We start from the raw sequence: 25,537 nt of genomic DNA, 5'->3' as shown, positions 1-25,537 counted from the left end.
ATCAGTCTTTCTGCCTGATTTCGATATCCATGTCATCCTTCTCACTTGTGAACACCGACACAAAGTATTCATTTAGAACCCTACCTACATCTTCCGGCTCCACACACAAATTACCTTTACGGTCTTTAATGGGCCCTACTCTTTCCCTAGTTATCTTCTTACTCTTAATGTACTTGTAAAATAACTTTGGATTTTTCTTTATTTTACCTGCCAACGTTTTCTCATGCCCCCTTTTTGCTCTCTGAATTTCCTTTTTAAGTTCCCCCCTGCAATTTCATCTTGCACCATCAGGATAGATTCACAAGAACATCAAATCTCAAAGGGAACAACAATTTATACTGCATGAGAAGAAGGTGCTGATCCATTGGCAAGTAGACTCTTGATTGGTAGAAGCATTGCCATGGATGGATGGGTGGCAACACCGCTACCAATCAGAATCCACTTACCAACCAATCAGCACCCTCTTCTCATGTAAACTGTTGTTCCCTTTGAGGTTTGGTATTCTTGTGAATCTGTCCTGATGAGTGGAAGACAAAAAGCTTTGACAAACATGTCTCTTTTTTAAGCAATACTCAAGTTCTGTACTACCAAGCGACTATATGAATATATTTCTTAAAGTTATATTTTAAACCTGTAAATGCAACTGTAAAATACTAGTGACATTATCTTTACCCTTTCTCCAGTCATGGCAAATGGGGCATTAAACCACTGTTCAAAGGTGCTGCAGCTTTTGAAGATAGTAGGCAAAAGAAAGTTGAGAAGGGCCCAAAGTTCAGGAAGTTTGTTCTGTAGTGGAGTTCCAGTTAAAAGGACTCGACGAGGTGCAACATAGTGAGTATTCAACACCTGGGTCAATTTACAATGGTGATTCTTCATACGATGACCTTCATCTACAATCATGTATTTCCATCGAAGCTGTAACAGAGGGACATCTGGTGAATCAAAAGATCTGTCACAAATTCAACAAAAGGTTGAATTATGCAACTGGGAATGTACAACAAATTAAGATAGCTGCAGCATTCAATGGGAAAATCTTAATATGGTTAGCATCTTTCCTCTTACAGACAAAATCATCAAATAATTAAAGTTATCAAATGATTAAAGTTCTGATTTTGTTAGAAACCCTCATTCGTCATTTCTTTACTTGAAATTCCTAGTCAATGATGCATACAATTCTAAAACTGATTAAGTTTGGAATCTTGTCTGCAAAAGAAAATTAGCGTTATATAGTTAAACAAAAATAGAATTAAGGTTAATTTCTGACAGTAACCATCATAATAATCAAATGATAGCTCAAGATACCCTGTCACTTACAACTTGTGAATAGTTTGTCAAATATGCCGAAATCGGTCTTACCTTAGCAAGCACATGTTTGTCCTTAATAATATATTCGTATGTGGTTAGAAGAACATTGAATTTTCCACTACGCAATTGCGGAATAAATGACCGGCGGAGAGCTGGCGTACCCTTAGACATAATGAGAGCTATGTCACCATAACACACCAACAAATATTTACCAGTTTTTCTACTATAAGCTGTCAAATTTATATAATAGAGAAACTGTGCACTTAGTGCAAAATTACAACATATTTGCAGCTGCAGTAATACTAAGTTACTCTCCACTAATTGCTTTCTTCAGAAAAAAAAATACATTGATCACTACTAAAAGCTTTAAATACAGCTTTCCAGTTAAACTGTTCCATCATGTTTACTCATTGTAGTTCAGTCCGCACTTATCAGTACAATTTCTTCCCAGTGCCATGCTAGTGCTCAACCTGTTCACTGCAAAATATAAAAAAACTAACGTATAATAATGTTTTTAAATATGCCAATACACGATTGACTGTATTGCTCACACAAATGTGAATTCCAGTCAAAATTTTTATTATAATTAAATAAAAAAAGAACATCTTGATAAATAGTCAGTCCAATACTTATTTTTACTTGGATCTGAAAAGGAGCATGTAATATTCACCTGAAAATGCCAAATAGCTCACCACAGCATTAACTACTTCAGAGTAAACGAATAAAATAAAACTTGTATAGAGAACTGAAAGCAACAGGAAAATCACAGTACTACTTATACCAAAGGCAGATTTAAAAAAACTAACCTTGTAAGAAATCTTCACAACAGATGGGGCCCACTTATCAAACTCATATACCCAGTTGGATAAAGTTCTAAAAGGGAGGGAAAATGTCTAACTTAATATTACTTCCAAAACATAGTTATTCCATTTCTAAATATTACAGCAAGTTCAAATTGGAAACAAGCTTTAAATCACAGTCACATTGTCAATGTATATATTGTCCTAGCATTTTGAGGATTAAGATATTTCATGCACAGCATAATTTGATTATATATTCAGTTCCCAACAATTGGGAACATCAACAAATCCTCAATCAGACACTAATTACATCAACAATCAAGAGTAAAATCTGGAAGTTGGACTGGTAAAATGTACGTGAGAATTGAGCTTTATTCATTTCGCTGAGCAATTAGTTTGAAAATGCTCGTAACCTTTTTCCTGTTTTAAACTGACCAATTTTCATTGAAGATTGTTTGCAGAACACTCAGGACCTTTTTGTATTTAAGTTGCAAGCAAGGGTGCATATATATAAAAATAAAGTCAAAATTGAAGAAATAGCTGTGTGCTTAACAATATAAGACAGCTGCAAGTCAAAAAAGCAAAGCATGCAAGGCATGTTTCATATTTTAATTTTGGGAAAAGAACTGTGCAACCATGAGCCACAAAAGTAGAATATGCCTTCAGAGAGATAGGGCACTAGAGTTCTTAATATAAAATGTATCTATTATATAAAATGTATCTGTTAAGTTTCTTTAAAATTTCCTCAGCTTTATTTTGCAGGTTTATTTGCACAGGGGTCAGAAAAAGCATCCTTAAAATGATCTTAAAGAAATTATTTCAATATGCACAACTTCTAATTAAGGAAAAATATCTAATAATTCCTTAAGTTAGACATTTCTACACATGAGCAGTTAATCCATACACAACTATTTCCAAAGTCCTCAGGAATAGTCATTTTGCATCAAAAGCTAGAGTTAGTTTTCAGGCATGAAATGTTTTGATCTAATTTTATGTAAATAGTCTAATATAATTTCTTAATGTGTTATATACAGTCTGAACCTGATCTTGCAGTGAGTGTCAATTACAGTGGTCCAATTCAGCTTCTGGATCATGTGACCCCCCAAGATGCTCAGTGGCAGTTTGGTGATGGCTAAAGGCCATGAAGAGATGACTGGACTTTTTTTTTTGTTTGAGATGGGCATTTGACACTGGGTGGCAAAAATGTTACCTGCCATTTGTTAGACCAAGCTTGAATGTTATGGTTAGATGTAAGGTGACATGAGCTTCTTCATTATCAGAGGAATGAAGTCAAACATTGCAGCATTATGAGCAAAAAATCCCACCAGGAGGTCTGGCAACCATGCTTAGATCAAAGTTATGGTAACAGTGGTTCTGGCAAAACCCAAACTGAGCATCAAAAAAACTGATTACTGGTGGGGATATGTTGCTTCATTATAGTACTAAAGACTTTTTTTTTAAAAGATGATCGGGAGGAAGTAAACAGGGAAGTAAGGACACATTAAATTCATCTTGGAAGTTATGAATAGGAGAAATCTTGTGCATGTTTGGGTAGATGCCAGTGTTTTGGCTGTGCTGAAACAGGCTAACTAGGGGAGCAACTAACTCTGGCACAAGATCAAGTGGTTGGTTCCATCTGTCAGTGTGTCCCAAAGTCACTACTATCCAAGTAATTATTTTCTGATAAGCAATCAGACATGTAGATAAACACAGCCAAAAAATTGTACAGGGCTGTGGTTGCACAAACAGCAAAGAAAAAGGTATATCAATCAGTTTCTGGTCATGTTTGTTGGAGATAAATGTGGGTAAAGACAAGAGAAAAAAGCTGCTCTGCTCTCCTCTTAAAATAGTCCCCTGAGGTCTTTCACATGCCTGCAACAGTGGCTACATTTCAAAAGTGTTTCATTGGTTGTGAAACACTTTTGGATGCTCAGAAGTGAAAGGTACATGATGTATTTTTTTTTAAAAAACCCAACAAAATAGGCAGTCTAGCCCTCAGCTTTAATGTCGTGCCAAAAAGACAACATGACAAATGATACAACACATTTAGTACTGTACTCAAATATCAGCTTAGATAATATGCTTAAATCATGACCCAGAAACCTACGACACATAGCATGGTGCAGGGTGGCTATTCTAGTTTTATCCCATTTTTATATCATCGTGGTACTGGGAGAACTCATGCAGGCAATCACCACCTGTTCCAGATTTTCCTAGTAGTATGCTTATGTGGTTCCAACAAAGTACAGAAGTCTATGTTTGTAGTTAACTTGAAAGGCAGGGCTTGGAACTTATCCAAGTATTTATACTTGTCCACACAGAAAAGGTCCCCCGTGGCATATCTGATCAAGAAAAATCAACATGACAACCAGTGGGACAGATTAAGGACCTACTGAAAATATTAACCCAATAGAAATTCAGCAAGGAGTTTATAAGCATGCTAAAAAATTGTTAAAAGGCAGGAAGGCAGCAAAGGAATGATGGGGCAATCTAGTCACGATGGATGAAGATATGTTGTGAAGTATATGTACCTTTAAGGGTGCACATCTTAAACTGCTGTCAATCACCCTGTCATCACAGGGTGCGATGTATTAGTCCCATGACTTAAATTCAGTCTACAGCAGCAGATGGTTGGAGTCAAAAACATATACTTAGCCCCCTTATTATTATTTGGACGTAATCCTTTCTTTAAATAAAGAGCCCACATTATTGTTTCACTAATCCTTAATGTGTGATTGGTACATTTACATTGAAGAGAAGAACGTAACGGATATGACCAATAATTTGTATCAGTTTTCACACATGGTGGAAGACAGAAACAGATCTACAGGCTTTAGAAAAGTTTCAGAAGAAAGACATGAGCATGATATCCAGCTTAAAACACTGTTATTCATAAAGGCTGAAAAACAGGGTCTCGGTGCAACAGGTCATAAAGTTAGTTACAAAACGAAGACATTCAGCCCATTTATGGCTCTCCATAGAGTAATCCAGCCAGTCCCATTGTCCTGCTCTAACCCCATAGCCCTGCAAGTTTACTTCTTTCAAGCGCCTATCCAATTTCCTTTTGAAATCATTGATCATCTCTGCTTCCACCGCGCACTTGGACAGCGAGTTCCAGGTCATTACCACTTGCTGGGAAAAAAAGTTCTTCCTCACAATCACCTTGCATTCCTTACCCAAAACCTTAAATCTGTGCTCCCCAATCCTTCATTCCTCATCCCTGCAGCCATGCTGGTAAATCTCTGCACCCTCTCAAGGACCCTCACATCCTTCCTAAAGTATGATGACTTGAACTGAACAAAATACTCTAGCTGTGGCCTAATCAGAGCTTTAAGGTTCAGCATAACTTCCTGACTTTTATGCTCTATTTTACTTTTATACCCTATTTATGAAGCAAAAATCTCCACTTCTCATCTTAATGTTGAAGGGAAGGTCATTGATGAAGCATCTGAAAATGGTTGGGCTTAGCACACTATCCTGAGGAACTCATGCAGCAATCCTGGGACCATGAGTAAAGGTTACACAACCACAGGATTAGTTTAGATGTTTACAGGTTTGTCATTTTCCAAAGAGCAGCAAACCAATGCAACAAGTGCTAATTTGCAACACCCTTGGAAATAGAGCTAGATAACTTCTTGGCTGGGGCAGTGCTCACATGAGGTAATATATATATCATGGATAATGCAGGGCCCCAGGTTTGTTTTAGTTGCAATGGGGGAGAAAGAGGAAGTTCTCTTTCCCTAAATTGGTCTTGGATTTTTTAATATTTTGTTTTCCTCTCCCTGCAAATTGCCATAGCAGTTAGCGGGTGGGGACTTTGTGAATCATTATGTAGGGTAGGCTCAAGTGACCAGTTGGTCTTTTCCTGTCCATTACTTTCTTATGCTGATATGTAGGTGCACTAGAGGAGGATATGGAACTGTTGCTAGAGAGAAGCATTAGAGAACCTTAGAGGGAATTGGTTCTGAGAAAATTGGCAGAATTCCAAGTGATAAGTCACTAAGCAGTGATGCGATATATCTTGGCTGTTGAAGGGAGTCAGAGGAAAGCTGGCAATGTTTACAATTTTTCAATTCCCCTTGGATATGCAAATTGTGCAAGGGGACTGGAGGATAGCCACTGCAACTCCTCTGTATAAGAGAGAATGATAAGCCAAATGATTATTTAATTGTTAGTCTATTATCAGCTCTAGGGAAACATTTAAAATCCACAATATAAAATAAAATTAGTGAACACTTAAAAATGGATGGTTTATCAAGGGCAGCCAAAATGTATTTGTTAAAAGCAAATCATGATTGATAAATTTAGAAGCTTTTTACTGAAGTGACAAATTGAACACATGAAAGGAAGGCAGACAGTAAATGTCATGTGTATGGATTTTTAGCAGTTAAGATGTTTATAATGAGAATAATTGCAAAAAATTAAGCTTGCGGATTAAGAGGAAATGTAGCACTAGGGATGAAAAAGAATAGGTGACGGACAAGGGGGCCCTGAGGTTGGAGGAGTTCCGTACTATAAAGTTAGAAGTGGTTTTAATTCTAATTTTTTCTGAGTAACTACTGCTGTAAGACAGTCAAAACCATCTGAAGTTTGCGATTTAAATTGGAGTTTCGGACAGTTCCCATTAATGGAAGTTTGAACTTTCTGGGCAATTGCTGTGCAATCCTTATGTGGGGACTTCTGGGAGGGATGGAGATGAGGGTCCCAAGCACACCTTTAGGGTTCCCCCAGCCCAGTGGCAATGCTCCAAAGCTCGGAAGTTATGGGCGGTTGTCTAGGACAAAGGGAGCATGATATCAAATGTAAAGCATTTGGGATACAAAAAGATTTGTAAAAGACTTCTGAAGAATGTATATAGGTTAATGGAATGGACAGACAGGAAGCAGAAGTAACTTCATGTGGAGAAATATCAGATAATACATTTTAGGAGGTAGAACATGAAATGGAAAAGCTCCAGAGAAGCATATGGATGAATAGAGAAAGTCAAAGGTTCAAGTGTAAAACTCCAGAAAAGTGCAAGTCCAGGCAGATTTTTGTAAAAAATCATTCATGAAATGTAAGCATCAAGGGCAAGGGCAGAATTTACTGCCCATCCCCAACTGCTGTGAAAAGTAGGTGTGAACTGCTTTCTTGAACCACTGCAGTCAATCTGGTGTGGGTACTCCCTTAAGAAGCGAGACCCCAGATTTTGAACAGCAGCAGTTAAGGAGCAGTGATATACTTGCAAGTCAGGATGGTATGTGGCTTGGAGAGGAACTTGCAAGTGGTTGTACTTCCATGCACGTGCTTTCCTTGTTCTTCTAGCTGTTAGAGGTCAAGGGTTTGGAAGATGCTGACTGAGACGCCTTGGTGAGTTGCTGCAGTGCATCTCGTATATGGTACATACTGCTGACACTGTGCGCCATTTTTAACGTTGAAAGTAGTGGATAGGGTGCCAATCAAGCAGGCTGCTTTGTCCAGGATAGCACCGAGCTTGAGTGCTATTGGAGCTGCACTGGAGAGTGTTACATCACACTCTTGACTTGTGTTTTTAGATGGCTACTTGCTTTGGGGGAGTCAGGTGGTGAGTTATGCACCACAGAATTCCCAGCCTCTGACCTGGTCTTGCAGCTACAATATTTATATAACTGATCCAGTTCAATTTCTGGTCAATGGTAACCCCAGAATGTTGATGATGGGAAATTCAATGATGGTAACACCATTGAACATGAAAGAGAGATGGTTAGGTTCTTTTTGTTGGAGATGGTCATTGCCTGGCACATGTGTGGGACAAATGTCATTTGTCACTGATCAGCCCAATTCTGAATGTTGTCCTGGTCATGCTGCATGCAGGCGTGGACAGAGTATCTGAGGAGTTGAGATCACCATTGAACATCCCAGCTTCTGACTCTTGGGTCTAGAACACTACCCTGAGGAACTCCTGCAATGTTTGCCTGGGGCTGAGATAATTGACCTCCGACAACCACAATCATCTTCCTTTCTGCTAGATAGGATTCCAACCAGTGAAGTGCTTTCCCTTATTCTCATTGACTTCAATTTTATTCCTTGATGCCACAGTCAATCAAATGCTGCCTTGATGTCAAGGGCAGTCACTCTCACCTCACCTCTGGAATTCAACTCTTTTGTCTATGGTTGGGCCAAGGCTGTGTTGAGGTCTAGAGCTGAGTGGCCCTGGCAGAACTCAAACTGTGCATCAGTCAGCAGGTTGTTACTGAGTAAGTGCTGCTTGCTGGAACTATCAATGACACCTTCCATCACTTTGCAATGATTGAGAATAGACTGATGGGGCAGTAATTAGCCAGATTGATTGTTTTTGTTTTTTGTGGACTGGATATACCTGGGCAATTTTCCATATTGTTGGGTGGATGCCAAGATTATAACTGTGCTGGAACAGCTTTGCTACGTGCATGACTAGTTCTGGGCCACAAGTCTTCAAATATTACAACCGGGGTGTTGTCAGGGCCCATAGCCTTTGTTTTAATACAAAATAATGTAAAACAATGCTGTTTTGAAGTGGCTTTTGATGAACAGCACATGGATCTTGCCCAAGCACGTATTTATAGATTGGCAGAGATTTACAACTACCAGGTTCCTTTTTGTGAGCCTTAACAACCAACACAATTTTCCAAAACTGCACTTTGCTTCTTGAGAATTTGTTTTAAATTAAACTTAAAAAGCTGACGAAATGGGATGAAGTTTCCTTTACTTGCACCCCCACCAACCAACTCAAGAGAAAACAATTAACTCTTCTGAGTTTTTCTCCCTCCAAATAACTTGGGGTTGCAATCCACAGCCTTTTTCATAATGTATGTAAAATAAAATGATAAAAAAGCCAGGTTGCACATTTTGGGGTTTATAACCAGGGTCATTGTGTAAAGAGATGATAACTTGGTAAAAATGATTGTGTCAATTAGAGGGCAGTTATAATTCTGGAGATCCAATTTTGCCAGGCAGTGAAAAGACTGCAGTTTCACTGGGAAGAGCAAAAACAACTGAGAGTAGGTCAAGTCCCATATTACTCAATTACAACTCATGACCAACTGATCAGAAGTATGAATCAGCTCACACTTGCAAGAAAATAAATACTTGTAGCACAATGCTTTTAGTGACTTACGAGAGGGGTACAATAATGAGATAGGGTCCGTTGAGTCTCTTGTGTTCCATCAGGTAAGTAATGAGCCCAATAGTCTGGATCGTCTTTCCAAGTCCCATCTCATCAGCCAGAATTCCATTCAGATTGTTATTGTAAAGAGAAACCAGCCACTCTAGCCCTTGAAGCTAAAGGTTGCAGTAAAAGAACGATTATTTATCACATAGTACTTGGGATAGGACTAAATTTTCTTTTTGGAAAAGTTATAAATTAACATTTCAATTGTAATCAGAAACATTATACTTAACTATTGTCCATGTCTGTTTAAAAGTGGCTTCTGATGAGCAGCACATGGATTTTACTCAAGGATGTATTTATAGATTGGCATGAGAGATTTACAATTACAGACTTCTTTTTGCAGGCCTTAACCAATACAACTTTGCAAAACTTCAGTTTGCTTTTTGGGCATTGAGAATTTGTTTCAAACCAAATATAAAAAGATGAAATAGGGTGAAATTTCCTTTAACCCACCCCACCAACAACTCAAGGCAATTAACTCTTTTAAGCGCTCCTTCCTCCAAATCCCTGGGGGTTGCAGTCCACAGCCTCTTTCAACCAGGATCTGGATGACACTTAAGGGGTGTAGATTTTTGTTAACATCACAAAACCAAACCTTGATAAGCTGGATAGAGATATAAGAGAGTAGGTAATTGCAGTTCCACTTCCACTCAGTAAGGGATACACATTCTACAGTTAAGTTTAGAATGGGCAATTCTCATCAAAAGAGATGGATTTTGCATTCTTAAACATTACGCTCCAAATGTTTGTAACACATTCTTTTATAATTTACATTTCAAAAACTTCAGTAGGACCCAGAAAGCTATGAATCATTTCAAGTTGATTAACTTTAAGCCACAAAGCAATACTCTAATGTTGTGTATTTATTCACAGTAAAATGGCAGATGTAATGGAATAAATATTGTACTGTACTGCTAACTACTCTCCCTCAATTTTCATCTCTCTGATAATGCTGCCATCTGTTGCACCACACACTGAGTGCCTTGTACAGTAACCATTTCTGTCTTGTTTGAATAGTTATTGTTGACATGATGACCTAAACAATCAGTCCTGAGAGATTATTCAAGCACATGAGGGGCTTTCTCAACCATGTAAGTTCTGGCGAATAGCAGAAAATTTTCTGCTGAGCTCAATTCGTCAAGGTAATGTACATTTAATTTGGGCAAATAAAAACAGGACTCATTGTAATTGGGAGAACAAAAACTTCCAACATAATTACTTGCTGGAACTATTCACACATAATACTTATTCTCATCTCAGTACTTACCTGGTACTGTTTAAGTGATCCATTGATCAGCAAAGCTGATTGTTTTTCTACCCTCTCCGTGACAGCATGTGCCACTGCATAATATGACTGGGAACCTTTCATTCCTGCTCGCATGCTGTATTCATCATCAACATCTTGTTTAGCACACCTAAAATGAACAAGAAATAGTAATAAACAATCACGTCAGTCCATCAAATCAAAAAAATCCTCAAACAACAAACCAAATCATCTTATGGGGAAATCCAGAATTACTGTTCCACAAGTGAAATAGACCAAATGCCATATTTACAGAATACTGATCATTGCAAAAAGTGATCATGCATTTTTGCTGCCACTTTCAATTCTGTTTTTCTCCTGTGTCATTTTCTTACTACCCTTAAAAGATGCAGGCTCTGGAAAAGCTGTGGGGTTTAACTGATCGCCTTGGTGAGAAACCAGTGGAACCAAGGAAACACAGGTGCTCAGTTATGATCCTGCCAGTTGTCACAAATGATAGCTGTAGGTGGAGACTTCCTCAGCTTTTCCCACAGAGTCATGTCAGGGCCAGATAGTTCAATGGCAGACAGTACACCAAAAAAAAAGTGTGTGGCCCCCACATGGATCCTTGTATTCTTCACTGATGGAATTCTGGTCTAAAAGGACTTTTGCTTTTGGAGAGAGGGCTGGGCCTATAGGAATTGTCCCAGTCTCCTGATAACAGGCAAAGGAATTATTCCAAGTAGCACTATTGTCCCACTGGTCATGAGCTGCCTTCCCACTGATCTCAAAATCTGGCACTGTGCAGTGTTGGAATATGCCAACAGGTATGACCTGCGCTCAACCACCAGGATGGCTGTCTGGAGAATTCTGGAGCCAAAGTTTGCAAATGGAAGCTTACATCAGCTACGTACAAACCCAATATCATAATTCTACATATTAACCCTTCCTCTTGAACTGCACTATGGGCAGTCTGGGTTGGGCAGAGGGAAGGAAAGCATTTCATTAAGATGCAGTACAATACAGGAGATTTCTCTCTACTGACATCTCAACCACAACCCTAAGTGTCTCCTTCCAAAGCATACCAAATTGTACCCATATTCGTAGTAGAAGTGGAGAATAAGATCTTGCCTTTGTAAAGCACCGGTGGCATTGAAACATTTTCTAAAATGTTTCACAAGGGCATAATCAGACAAAATGGATGCTGAACCAGAGGAAGAAATAATAAGGAGCAATGACTAAAAGCCTGGTTAAAGAAAGAAAGAAAAAGAAAGGAGTTTGAGAGGCAGAAGTGTACAGGAAAAGGAATCCAATGCATGAGGGCCTTGGTGACTGAAGGCACGACCACCAGTGATTGATTAAAGGCAGGTATCAAACGTACATTTGGCCAAAGAAAAAGGAAGAACTTGGGAGGAATTTGAACACGATATTTTAGTTTTTGGAGAACCAGGAACCAATATAGGACTTCAAGGGCAGAAATGATAGGTGAGTAAGACCTAGTACAAGATACGGGCAACAGAATTATGGATGAACTGAGTTTGCACAAGGTGGTTAACGAGAGGTTGAGCAGGAGAGTAGATGAACAGCTAAATCTGGAGGTGACAAATGTTAGTTTTAATAGGCAAATGTGTTGATGCAAGGGCAGAGGCAGTACTTGTGACAAAGAAATGGGCCAGAATATAATGGCCATAATAGGGGACTGGTCCATTAGCTGGAAAACTGGTGACAACACAGCCACAGCTGTTTCGGAGAGGCCCAATGAGATTTAATACCAACCTGGCACCTACCTGATTGCTGGCTCGTATGAAGAGAATTACCTCCTCCCTACCCCATCCCACTGGAAATCCTGGCAGGGGGATGGATATCACGTTTCTGAGAGTTGCCAGCCTGAGGTCGGCAGCTCTCCAATACCTGCAGTGCCAGTGGGAGCAGTGGCCACTGCTGGTATTGCAGTGTGGCCTACACCAAGGATCAATGGTGCATCCCAAGGAAAAAGACTTTGCAAGGGGTGGACAGGAAAGCTCGGCAAGGGAGGTTGATTTAAAGGATGTTTTTGGTTGGTGGGTGGGTGGGTGGGTGCGGGTAGTGTGGGTCTTACTGGCCTCTGGACAGCAATGACATCTTTAAGCCTTCTCACGCTGGACTAAATCAGAATGAGTTGGGAAGGTGACGGGGTTTTCACCCTGCACCTAAGTTAGGGTTGAATAGAACAAGACTGTCAACAGTCTGGGTCATTCTGACACTGTTGCGAAGGAGGATGAATTGATGCCAAGACTATGGTGTTTGTGCCAGGAGCCAAAATTGATGACTTTGGTCTTACCAATGTTTAACTAATGAAAATAGCGGTTCACCCACAACTGGATACTGCTCAACAGCAGAGACAAAGTGGAGCAGGTGAGAAAGATAGTGAAGAGGTAGTGCTGGGTGTCATCAGCAATCATGAGAGAGCTGACCCCATGTCTGCAGATGATGTTACTAAGAGGAGACGTGGATGGAGGAGGACAAAGGATACATCCTTCGGAGACTCAAGATAACAGTGGCGGCTGAAACAGAAGCCATTGCTACTGATCTTGGATTTGATGGATGAATTACTTTTATGATTCTGTAAAGTGAGAGCAATCCCACTGATTTGGGCAATGGAAGATTGTGTGATCAGAAGTTTCAATGGCTGAAGAAAGGCCGAAGAGGGATAACGCCTCATCAGTCATAGGATGCCATTTCTGACTTTTATTAGTGCTATGGCAGGGATAGAAACTTAGCAATTTACCCACTTATTACGATTTTCCCCCATTTTAGACATTTCTGGATCAACCAGGAACTTGCCTTGAGTGCTCAAGTTTCCAAACAGAACAACTCCCTAACAGCAATCAAAACAGAGGAGTTTTAAATGTGTCTCTTGCTCAGTTTCAGGTATTACATTGAGAGTTTTCTTTTTAAGATGTGGTAAAAAGGTAGAAAAAGCTTCTACTGGGAGGACCCAACCCTATATTGTTCTCTTTTTTGAGTGTTGCATGCAATTGTTTGCATATATATTCTGTATATGTCTGGTTATAATAATAATTAAGTGAACAAATGCTGCTCACTACACATTAAATTTAGATGTTTTGATAAATTGATTCTGACCAACAAGAGAATCTAGTGGATTAGCAAAATAACACCACATATATTAGTGATATAAAGACAAACAGTATATGCTAGAGACCTCTTTTAAAAAAAAGTTATCCTGAAAATACACAGATTGGCATGCATCTCAGAAAGAGAACACAGATAGCACTTGGGGTAGAATTTTATAGACCCCATTTGCAGATTTGCAGCAGGTGTGGCGGGTGGGGGCTGCGGCTGGTCTGTAAAATTCCCCAGGTGGCCTTTCTGCCCCCCACCCGGCTGGTGCAGTCCCCCCTCACCCTAACTGAAATCCTTAAGTCGCCCATAAATGCTGCTTCCCACCCAACCTCAATTTTGAGGCTAGCGGAGGAGTCTTCAGGGGTGGGAGCGCCTTCCGCCACGGCCCCCTTTCCATATTGGATGCTTTCCCCACCGGTCTGTCCCCCATAGCTGTGCCCTCCTCCACAGCCTCTCCATCAAGACTGCCCCGCCCCCAAGTGGACCTCACCTTCCCCTCCATGCTGTGAGACCTCACCGCCCTCCCCCGACCCCAACACTTACCTGGTCCTATTGTTAGAATTTGGGAAGTGCGCCATTGTTGCTGCTGGCCAATTAGATCTGAATGAGGGCAGGAGTCCTGGCTCTAGCCAATTAACGCTTCTCTGAGCTTTGAATGGCTGTGGGGCTGCAGTGATCAGCAGCGATGTATTTCCTGCTGACTCTTCCGGTGGTGGGGTGGGAAAATAAAATCATGCCCTTGGCGTAGAGATTGAAATAATGTGAGAAAGGGTCTCAGTCTGAAAAATTTAATTTTCTTTCAGATGTGGAGGGATTTATACATGCACAGACAGGATAAGGAAAATTTCCCCTCAGTGCATTAGAGGGTTACAGGAGTTCTTATTTGGCAACATCATTCTTAGTCACACTTGCAGCTTCACACCTGTACCACTCGATGGCACTTACAGCTTACACAGATTTTCTGCTGTAGACAAATAAATATTTGAAGAATTCGTTTGGCTCACTTCTTTAATTGTTAGTGCTGGCTGCCCATTTTGGATCTGTAGTTTATTTTAAAGCTTGTGATTGGCCATTTTCACTCCTGTTAACTCCTTACAAATAAGATCATAAATAAATTGCAACAGGTTCAAGTTTTAATACATACTCAATTATCTGCTTTGCAAAGAAGTCAGATACATCTTCGATGTTAGGAACAATAATCTTCTTTTCTTCACTCTCTGGTGCAACTGGGGCTTCTTCATCTTCCTCCTCAAAACAAAAACCCAACAAACCTTATATTCAAACCAAATAACACATGGAGGCAGAATATCAATTAGAATTCATATAGTCTTTTTTTGCCTCGGTGCACAAGCACTGGGGTGAAATAAATTAAAAGGACATACTGAAGAATGACATCCAACAGATTTGATTCATCAAATGGGGATGTGTGTCTTTGACAATAAACTCTTGAACACAAAGGCACAAAACACATCTAATTTAATAGGTTGCAACATGACTTGACATGATGAATGTTCACATCCACAATCTCCTATCCAGAAGTTCCTGAACTCATACAAGCAATTTTCAGGAACCGGGAAAATGTCAATCAACCCAGGCTGTTCTTCCGTTCAGCATGCCACTGGATCATGTTTTACCAGGAGCAGGTCATTCAGCCCGTAGGCTGGTTCAGCATTCAACGAGATCTGTGTCGCAATCTCATTTATCTGACTTTGCTCCATATTCCTCAATACTCTTACCACACAAAAATCTATTAATGCTAAATCTTAAACATCTCAATTAATCCAGCACCCATAACCATTTAAGGTAAGAGCTTCAGATGTCTACCATCCTTTTTGTAAAAAAAAACTTGTTTGAATACATAATGTTGACCGGTTTTTTATACTATTAATGCAGACTCAAAATAATTAAAGCAATATTCCTCAATATCTTTAGAATTCCAAATGAGTTTGCTAACCATAAAGGAGGAGCAAAAAAAAAAACAACAAACCTTTTAGATGCTGAGATTTTGTAAAGCAGACTGGAAAAGCTCAATTTTTGTTTGTAACTGGCAATAAATCAAGATGGCAATTAGTGGTTCAGGTGCAATTTGTGCCAAAAACAGTGCTAGTTTTATGAAGTTCCTCTCAAACACACTGCACATCACCAAACACAAAACCTGCTATGCACTTATGCAATTGGGTACGTTTCAAAAGGTTTTTTTGGAAATGTTGCTTTAAAAAATATTTTTAAAAACTCAAAACAGTGTCCAACATTAAATGTGATTCCGCAATCGGACATTTGCTAAATAATCCTTAGCGTGCTAAGAATTACGCTGACAACCAATTTAAGATTGCCAGTTGGGCTAGCATTGTGGCGCATTTGTGTGTACTGGAAGCTTCATATATTAATACACAGGCCCTGATATTTGCAGACAGAAAGAACATGTACACATATTGCACCCGTTTCAGCTAGACAATGTAAGTGAAAGCCCTTTGCTGGTTCACTCCCCAGGGCAATGCCTTGGCCAGAGTTAAGCTGCTTGATTTAAATTTCAAACAATGCTTAGCTGTTAGCTGTCAGCCACCAACAGCTGGTGCATTTTGCATGGCAATGCTCCTAACAGGGTCCACTTGCCAACAAATCAGCACTCTCTTCTCATACAGTATAAATTTGTTGTTTCCTCTGACATTGGCATTTTCTTGTGAATTGTCATGAGTGCAAGATGAAAAGCTTCCACGAAAATGTCTTTCACCAAACAGCTATAAAAATATTCCTCAACATCTTTAGGAATTACTTGCAGTTTAATACAGCTGAAAATGGACTCATCGAAAAACATAACCACTTTTAATCACAGTTTAAATCCATTAGCTATAAGTAACAATTTTTAGAGTCTTCTTAAAGTCCAGCAAATGAATACAATTAGTGGAAATGCCCAACAGTGATTATTTCTTTCTGGGGAGGTACCAGTTTTATGGGCAGATCCAGCATTTAACATCTTTAAAAAAAAAACAAGCTCAAAAGATTGCAGAAACTAGACTTGTGCTGGATGTAATTAGCGCTAAAAATTCTGCAGTCTTTTACACTGGTTTTGCTAATTCAGGTGAACTAAGAGAAACTAGCAAAGCTCCAGGCCAGTAAATAAAAGCATTAGAAAGGAAAGTTCACAGCAGTGTTTCTTCATCTAGAAAAGTAAGCCATATTTTACTGTGTTTTAATGCATAAGTCAGGGTAACTGCTACTCAACTTAAATAGTATTAAGAACCTTGAGACCACTGTTTCAAAGTACTTTATAAAATCACTGTTTGAAACCATCTTCAGCCCATACAGTTGCTTCCAGCATGCTCAACCTAAATAAAGTTGGCAAGCAGCCAGAAAATAAATCTTTGGTCATAGCTGCTAGCTTTTTCAAGGGGCCTTGAAGAAGTACTAAGTGGACCTCCCATAGCATGCTGCCATATTTTTTCAAGCACAGATTTTGGATTTCTTTTTAAATGAAACTATTGTATCAACATGCACAACAGAACTTTTAAACACAAAACCAAACAGGCCGATTGATGCAAACCTTTAGTATGTTTTAAATTCGTTCATGGGATGTGGACATCACTGGCAAGGACAAAATATATTGCCCATCCCTAACTGCCCTTGAGATGGTGGTTATGAGCTGCCCCTTTGAACCCCGGCAGTCCTTGTGGTGTAGGTACACCCACAGTATGGAGAGACTGTGGAATGGTGGTAATGTTACTGGACTATTAATCCAGAGACCCAGGCTAATGCTCTGCGAGCATGGGTTCAAATCCCACCACGGCAGTTGGTGGCGTTTAAAACTTAATAAATAAATCTGGAATTGAAAGCCATGAAATTATCATCAATCATCTTAAAACCCATCTGATTTGCTAATGTCCTTTAAGGAAGGAAATCTGCCGCCCTCTAGATCCACAGCAATGTCGTTGACTCTCAACTGCCCTCCGAAATGGTTTAGCAAGCCACACAGTTCAAGAGCAATTAGGGATGGGTAACAAATTTGGTCATGTCAGTGACACCCACATCCCATGAAAGAATAAAGAAGAAACACAGTGCTGTTCCAGGATTTTGACCCAGTGGTAGCACAGGGTAAATCATGGGTCATTCCAAAGGCATCAAAAAAACAAACGCACGCTGTGGATCTACCTTCACAGGCAATTATTAAAACAAATCAAAAAGAGGACAGCTAAAAGTAAAGTCTTCTCAAAGACCATCTCAAATTAGTTAGCAGCCAATTTGAAAAGCTTAAAACTGTAATTAGAAATAGCACTAACAGGTTCCACCAACAATGGGCTTACAATAAAAAGCTAAGCCCAGCCTATTCTGAGTTAGCTGATGTCAAACAAGGGAGTACTATAATTAATCTCAGCGTTCCTGAGTTAGGAGGGGAAAGGATTCCTGTTTTTGACCATAATATAGTCATCCCTGCCGTCAATTCAAGCTTGCGGGTGTCAGTTGAGAACAGATCAGGCTTAGTCATGATGTCCCTGTAAGTCAACATAAGAAATAGGAACGGGGTAGACAATTCGGCCCTTCGAGCCTGCTCCATCATCCAATAAGATCATGGCTCATCTTGTGTTTCGATTTCCACATTCCTGTCTAACCCCAATAACCTCTGATTTCCTTGCCTAACAAGAATCTATACAGCTCTGCCTTAAAAACATTCCCTTAAAAAATGACCCACCTCAACCACCTTCTGAGGCAGAAAATTCCAAAGTCGCACAATCCTCAAGAGAAAATTTCTCATCTCTGTCCTAAAAGGGTGACCCTGGACTAGTTCTGGGCTCATCCGGAAGAGGAAATATCCTTTTGATGTCTACCTTGTCAAGACCGTTCAGGGTCTTGTATATTTCAATCAAATCACCCCTCGCTCTTCTAAACTCCAGTGGAAAGAAGGCCAGACGGTCCAACCTTTCCTCATAAGACAATCTTCTCATTTCAAGTATCAACCTAGTAAACCTCCTTTGAACCACCTCCAATGCAAATAGTCTATTGACACAGAGTACAAGGGCTCTCACAGGGATAATGGTCATTTCAGACAGGTACTGGAAAGCAACTGTACAGCAAAAGAGAAGAGATAAAGCTCTACTGTAACATAAAATTGAAAGAAAGCACATACCTCCTCCTCATATTCTGATCCACTCTCCTCACTGTCTGATCGTGGAGCTACTTCATACCTAAAGGAAGTTTTAAAAAATGTCAGGAAGTTATTACTACAATTAAAAGATTTAAAATGAAACAGCTAAAGGTTTATCACTATAAATACAAAATCATTAATAAGCTTAAAAAAATGATGAATTGTGGATAACCTGAACAAACATATTTTGGTTCTCACTGTAAAGCTTGAAAATTGTTTTTCATTTCATTAGTTATTATTTTTACATAATTGAAGGACGTGAGCTTCTGCTTACTAAATTAAATATTTTTTTCAGAATATATAACAAATTAAACCATTCTTGCCATAAATACTATAAGCATCTATTTGAGTTTCCTATTAAAAGAGTTATTGCCAGTTTTGTAGTTATTGTGGTTCATAATTTCAGATGACCAGTTCAAACAACTTGTCTGACTTGCACTTTTACTTAATCAATAAATTTGGAAATTTATGCCCTGGCAGATCTCTTCGGTAATCCTGGGTTTGAGTATAGTTATTATGCTCAACTTCTGACCTGATCTATCCATATGACGCCACTGTCCAAATATCCCCTGTGGGGATGTAATCTGAAAGAGATAAACTGCCCAGTTAACTGCCTTTATTTACAACTGCAGAAGTAAGGGGTAATTGTAATTGCTTGTAAATTTCCAGGTCACCGTCAGAAACACCTTTTGTGAAATGCTTCAAAGATTCGAAAACTAAAAAAAAACTGTTCGCCATTTGTAACAAAGTGTGACGCACGTACTAGATGCAATTAAAATAACTAGCCATCCTACCAGCATTGCACATGGTAAATCTGTTGATTCATAAACTTCTCCAATAGCATCTTGGCCTATTCCAAGCTGCACTCGTTGACTTGCATTGGCACCCTAACCCCAATGTGCTGAAATTAAAATCCTGAGACAAAACACGCCATAGTTTCATCCCACCCAATCACTGCAACCACCACTGCTTTAAACCTCCTCCTGCATCATTCCTGTTGATTTGTCTTCAACCTTCGCGCTATAAATGGCAGAGCTTCACTTTTTTAAATTCCATGGCCAAACTCTCGTAACTCTCCCACCTTCCTCTCCAGCTTTGGAAAGATATTCAAAAGGATATTTGACGAAGCTTATGGTCAAGTTTTCTAACCCTCCTATAATGTCTTGGCATCTTTTCCTTTCTCTTCTCCCCTTTAAAGTGTAGTGGGAAGGTATTTCTAAATTAAAGATGCTTTATAAATGCAAGTTAAGTACAAATATAGTTACAAGGCCATGGATTTGTAGTGTTTGAATAAATTATGGTGCTTTTATTAGAATATTGTAGGAGAGTTTTCATACTCAAATTACAAGATTATATGCATGTGTGTGTGTAAATTGTAAATAAACACCATTAATCAATATTAAATGGCAGCTTAACTGTGCTATTGTTATCTCAAGAATATTTTTCAAAAACTCAGGATACAAATTAGATATTATGCCCCCACGATCAAGTACATTAATCATGGGTGACTTTAATCTTCATGTAGATTGGGAAAATCAAACTGGCAGAGGTAGCCATGAGCAAGAATTCACAGAGTGTATTTGGGAATTTGGGAAAGTTTCTTAGAATAATATGTTGTGGATCCAACCAGGGATCAGAATATTTTGGATCTGGTAATGTGTAATGAGGCAGGTTTAACAAATGATCGTAGAGTAAAAGATCCCCTAGGCAACAGTGAATATAATATGGTAGAATTTAGCATTCAGTTTTAGTGAGAAACATGGATCAGAAACAACTGTGCTAAACTTAAATAAGGGTAATTACAAAAGAATGAAGGCAGAGTTGGTTGGAGTGGGCTGGGAAAGGAGCTTAGCAGAAAAAACAGTTGGTGAACAAAAGCAGACATTTAAGAAAACAGTTCATGACTCACAAAGATACGTCCTAGTGAGGACGAAGGATGCTAAGAGGATCAGCCAGCCATGGTTAATGAAGGTAGTTAAGGATAGTATCAAATTGAAAGAAAAAACATACAATGTGGCAAAGATTAGTGGTAAGCCAGAGGATTGGAAAAGTTTTTTTTAAAAAGCAAAAGACGACCAAAAAAATAATTGAAGGAGAAAATAAGCTTTGAGGGTAAACTAGCAAGTAATATAAAAACAGACAGTAAGAGCTTCTTTAATATATAAAAAGGAAGAGAGAGGCAAAGTGAACATAGACCCCTTAGAGAATGAGGCCAGGGAAATAATGGGAAACCAGGAAATGGCAGAGGAGTTAAATAAATACTTTGCACCAGTCTTCACAGTAGAAGACACTAATATCATTCCAAAAATACTAAATAAGCAAGGGGCAAAGGGGGAGGCGGAAAAATAAGGAAATAAATACGATAACTATCACTAGAGAAAAAGCACTAGGGGAGCTAAAGGCCGATAAGTCCCCTGGACCTGATGGGTTACACCTTAAGGTATTAAAGGAAGTAGCTACAGAGATAGTGGATGCACTGGTAGTGATCTTCCAAGAATCTTTAGATTCTGGAAAAGTCCCAGAATTTGGAAAGCTGCCAACCCTTATTCAAAAAGGGAGGCAAAGAAAAAACAGGTAACTATAAGCCAGTTAGCTTAACATCTGTCATTGGGAAAATGTTAGAGTCTATAATAAAGGATGTAATAGCAGAGCATTTAGAAATGCATAATATAATCAAGCAGAGTCAGCATGGCTTTATGAAGGGGAAATCATGCCTGGCAAATTTATTAGAATTCTTTGAGGAAGTAACAGGCAGGATAAAGCGGAACCAGTAGATGTAATATATTTGGATTCCCAGAAGGCATTTGATAAAGTACCACACATAAGGCAGCTTAATAAGATAAGAGCCCATGGTGTTGGGGGTAGTATATTAGCATGGATAGAGGATTGGCTAACTAATAGAAGACAGAGTTGGGATAAGGGGGTCATTTTCGGGATGGCAACCTGTAATTAGTGGAATGCCACAGGGATCAGTGCTATCTAGCTATTGTACTGCTATATGCTATATATTAATGACTTGGATGAGGGAAGCGAATGTATTATCATCAAGTCTGTGGATGACACAAAAATAGATGGGAAGTCAAGTGGTGAGGATGGCAGTCTACAGAGGGATATAGATAGGTTAAGTGAGTGGGCAAAAACTTGGCAGATAGAATATAATGTGGGAAAATGTGAGGTTATGCACTTTGGCAGGAAGGATAGAGGAGCTGAATATTATTTGAATGGAGAAAGACTGCAGAAAGCTGCAGCACAGAGGGTTTTAGGGGTCCTCGTGCATGATTCACAAAAAGCTAACATACGCTCAGCACATAATAGGGAAGGCAAATGGAATGTTGGCCTTTATGTCAAAGGGAATGGAGTATAAAAATAGGGAAGTCTTGCTAAAACTATACAAGTTACTGGATAGACCACACTTAGAATACTATGAACAGTTTTGGGCCCCTTCATCTGAGGAAAGATATACTGGCATTGGAGGCAGTCCAGAGAAGGTTCACTAGGTTGATTACGTATATGGAGGGATTTTCTTATGAGGAGAAATTGAGTAGGTTGGGCCTGTACCCATTGGAGTTTAGAAGAATGAGAGGAGGTGACCTTATTGAAACATAAGATTCTTAGGGGGTTTGACAGGGTGGATGCTGAGAAGTTGTTTCCCCTTGTGAGAGGGCCTAGGACCAGAGGGCATAATCTCAGAGTAAGGGTTTGCCCATTTAAGACAGAGATGAGGAAGAATTCTCTCAGAGGGTAGCGCATCTGTGGAATTCCTTACCGCAGAGGGCTGTAGAGGCTGGGTCGTTAAGTATATTCAAGGCTGAGATAGACCGATTTTTGATCAGTAATGAAATCAAGAGTTATGGGGAAAAGGCAGGAAAGTGGAGTTGGGGATTATCAGATCAGCCATGATCTCACTGAATAGCGGAGCAGACTTGATGGGCCGAATGGCCTACTTCTGCTCCTCCGCCTTATGGTCATAAGTCCAAATTACTTAAGAAAAAGCAATCATCCCTGCACTAATTTTGGAGGACACCACAATTTATAAATCTCTAACCCAAAAAACATTAGCTAGCTTATTGTTTCCAGTCATTTAGCCAACGTTCGACCCATACTACAATATCCCTGTTAATACTTCATGTTTAATCTTTATCAAGTCTCTTATGTGGCATCTTGTCAAATCTCTTTTTGGAAACCCAGAAAGATAACTTCTATTGCATTTCCTTTTATTCATACACTTCACTGACTTATCAGAAAAATCTCATATTTACAATGAATGATAAGTCTTTCACAAACCCACGTTACCTGTCCTTGAGTTAACCCATTCTCTCCTAAGTGAGCACTAATTTTACCTTATAGCCTTTAGAAGCTTACCTCATACCAATGTTAGACTGAATGGTCCATAGTTTGCCAATATACCATTCATATTTAAGAAATTATTAAATTGGCTATCTTCCAGTTCTCTGGTCCAATTTTCATATTGAAGAATAATGAAAGACTATAGTCAAAACATCTGCTATTTTCTCCCTGACATTTTGCAGCATTGTAGGATGCTTGAAATCAGGGTCATTTCCAGAGTTGTGCTGACTTTTTCATAACTAATTCCTTATCAATAGCTAGTTAATTGTTTCACCTCTTTTTTTAGTTCCTAACTTTCTATGAAAACAAAGGCAAAATACTCATTTTGCATTTCGACAAGGCTTTTTTTACAAATTACGAACCAGACACTTTAAAAATCTTTCACTTTTTATATTTACAAAATCCTAACTGCCCCTCTTACATTCCTGGTTATAAGATATAGGTGATCTCAAGGTCAGAGAAAATCAGAAATGTGTGGGGGCATTTCTGATGGTTAGGTACCTGGATCTGATGAAAAAAAGCTACCAGAAACTGGTAGAAGCGAGATTGAGCTGCAAGATAGGGTACTTAGACAATGGTCACTAGAAGGCAAGTGAAAAGGCAGATATAGGGTGTGGCAGCACAGAAGTGGCAGATGGGGGACCATGAGTGGTGCATTGTTAGGTGTGAGAGGACAAGAAGAATTGATGCCGTCGCCAAAAAAACAAAGTTGTTGATTGGGATTTTCTGGATGAGGAGAGCACCAAATGACAATAGGTGCAGGGAATGGAAGGTTCCAAATAGGTGCCCCCAGTGATTACTTGGAGAAAAGCTATTATTTAAAAATAGATACAGCTGGCTATGTGTTCATCCTTAATTCTCTCCCCAACCCTTTAGCCTACTGCTGGTGACCAGAGTCTCAGGAAGTCTCTAAATCACAAGAAATGGCAGCAAGAGGGAGGAGGAGTCACATAGCATCAGAAGGATGGTGTCTGGAGCTAGAAGGCAGATGCAACTATGACCAGCATAGCACTACCCATGTTGGTGACAAAGGGAGATCTCAGCAGTTTTTAAAAATTCATTCATGGGATGTGGGCATCGCTGGCTGGGCCAGCATTTATTGCTCATCCCTAATTGCCCTCAAGAAGGTGGGTGTGAGCCATCATCTTGAACTGCTGCAGTCAGTGTGATGTAGGTACAGCCACAGTGTTGTAGGGAGCGATACAGTTCCAAGTCAGGATGGTGTGTGGCTTGGAGGGGAATTTACAGGTGGTGGTGTTTCCCATGCATCTGCTGCCCTTGCCCTTCTAGATGGTGGCAGTTGTGGGTTTGGAAGGTACTGTCCAAGGAGACTTGGTGAGTTTCTGCAGTGCATCTTGCTGCCACTGTGCGTCAGTGATGAAGGAGTGATTGTTTGTGGATGTGGTGCCAATCAAGCGGGCTGCTTTGTCCTGGATGGTGTTGAGCTTCTTGAGTGTCGTTGGAGCTGCATTCATCCAGGCAAATGGAGAGTATTCCATCACACTCCTGACTTGTGTCTGGTGGACAGATTTTGAGGAGTCAGGAGGTGAGTTACTCCCTTCAGGATTCCAAGCCTGGGACCTGCTCATGTAGCCACAGACAGTATTTATATGGCTAGTCCAGTTCAGTTCTGGTCAATGGTAACCCCCAGGATGTTGATAGTGAGGGATTTAGCGACGTTAATGCCTTTGAATGTCAAGGTGCGATGGTTAGATTCTCTCTCGGAGATGGTCATTGCCTAGCACTTGCGTGGCATGAATGATACTTGCCACTTGTCAGCCCAATCCTGAATATTGTCTAGATCTTGCTGACAATAAGTAAGTATCTCTGCAGGCCAAGCTTGGAGGACTTGAATTTACAAATTCACTTTTATGTCAAATTGTGTCAGAATAGCATGAGAAGACAGCAGTGCCCCCACTCTCAAAGCACACTCTCAAAACTATTTTATTGCAGCTACACAAAATGCAAATAAGATTTACTTACCCAGGGTTCATTTCCAACCATGTATCCAGTTGGACAGCTTTTGGAGCATCAGCTCCCTGAAGGACTTTCCCAGTTTCAACATGAATAACTTTGACTGGCAAATCACTCATCTGGCTGCTTTCATCCAAAAGCTTAACAAATAAAGAAATTTTCTTTTGTAAATAAAAATCAATAAAAGAAACTGCACTACACCAGTTCAAGACATTATCAATAGATTTTCAATAAATTTCTGGTCATTTATTTTTGGGAAGGTGGAGAGAAGCTAAAATGTATGGATTAAAGTTAAAGTGTATGACACCCCAATTGGTCAAAGAAATGCATAAAATTCCACACAATATATTAAACTAATTAATACCTAAAAGCAAACAAAACTTTTAAAAAAATCCACAAAGCAGTCTTTCTGCTCTGAGGAAACATCCATTGCATCAATT

The 25,537-nt window shown here is 39.5% G+C and overlaps 1 protein-coding gene across 6 annotated transcripts in view; it reads right to left on the bottom strand.

Annotated features, from left to right (window-relative positions):
• smarca2 (SWI/SNF related, matrix associated, actin dependent regulator of chromatin, subfamily a, member 2) overlaps positions 1 to 25,537 on the bottom strand; it is a 149,789-nt gene that overhangs the window by 68,708 nt on the left and 55,544 nt on the right. For 5 of the 6 annotated variants that reach the window (XM_041185760.1, XM_041185755.1, XM_041185758.1 and 2 more), the window contains exons 12-19: positions 25,107 to 25,237; positions 18,759 to 18,816; positions 14,784 to 14,887; positions 10,541 to 10,688; positions 9,220 to 9,383; positions 2,112 to 2,178; positions 1,357 to 1,467; positions 673 to 915 (exon numbers count right to left, since the gene is read on the bottom strand). In XM_041185760.1, the coding sequence (XP_041041694.1) occupies positions 673 to 915; positions 1,357 to 1,467; positions 2,112 to 2,178; positions 9,220 to 9,383; positions 10,541 to 10,688; positions 14,784 to 14,887; positions 18,759 to 18,816; positions 25,107 to 25,237 (1,026 nt within the window). The remainder of the gene's footprint in view (positions 1 to 672; positions 916 to 1,356; positions 1,468 to 2,111; positions 2,179 to 9,219; positions 9,384 to 10,540; positions 10,689 to 14,783; positions 14,888 to 18,758; positions 18,817 to 25,106; positions 25,238 to 25,537) is intronic. The other variant, XM_041185759.1, reaches the window with a different exon arrangement.

The sequence above is a fragment of the Carcharodon carcharias genome, chromosome 4 (assembly GCF_017639515.1).
Source record: "Carcharodon carcharias isolate sCarCar2 chromosome 4, sCarCar2.pri, whole genome shotgun sequence".
NCBI classification, from domain to species: Eukaryota; Metazoa; Chordata; class Chondrichthyes; order Lamniformes; family Lamnidae; genus Carcharodon; species Carcharodon carcharias.
Note: the sequence above shows the minus strand (reverse complement) of the source record. Positions and strands in the feature narration are given on the sequence as shown.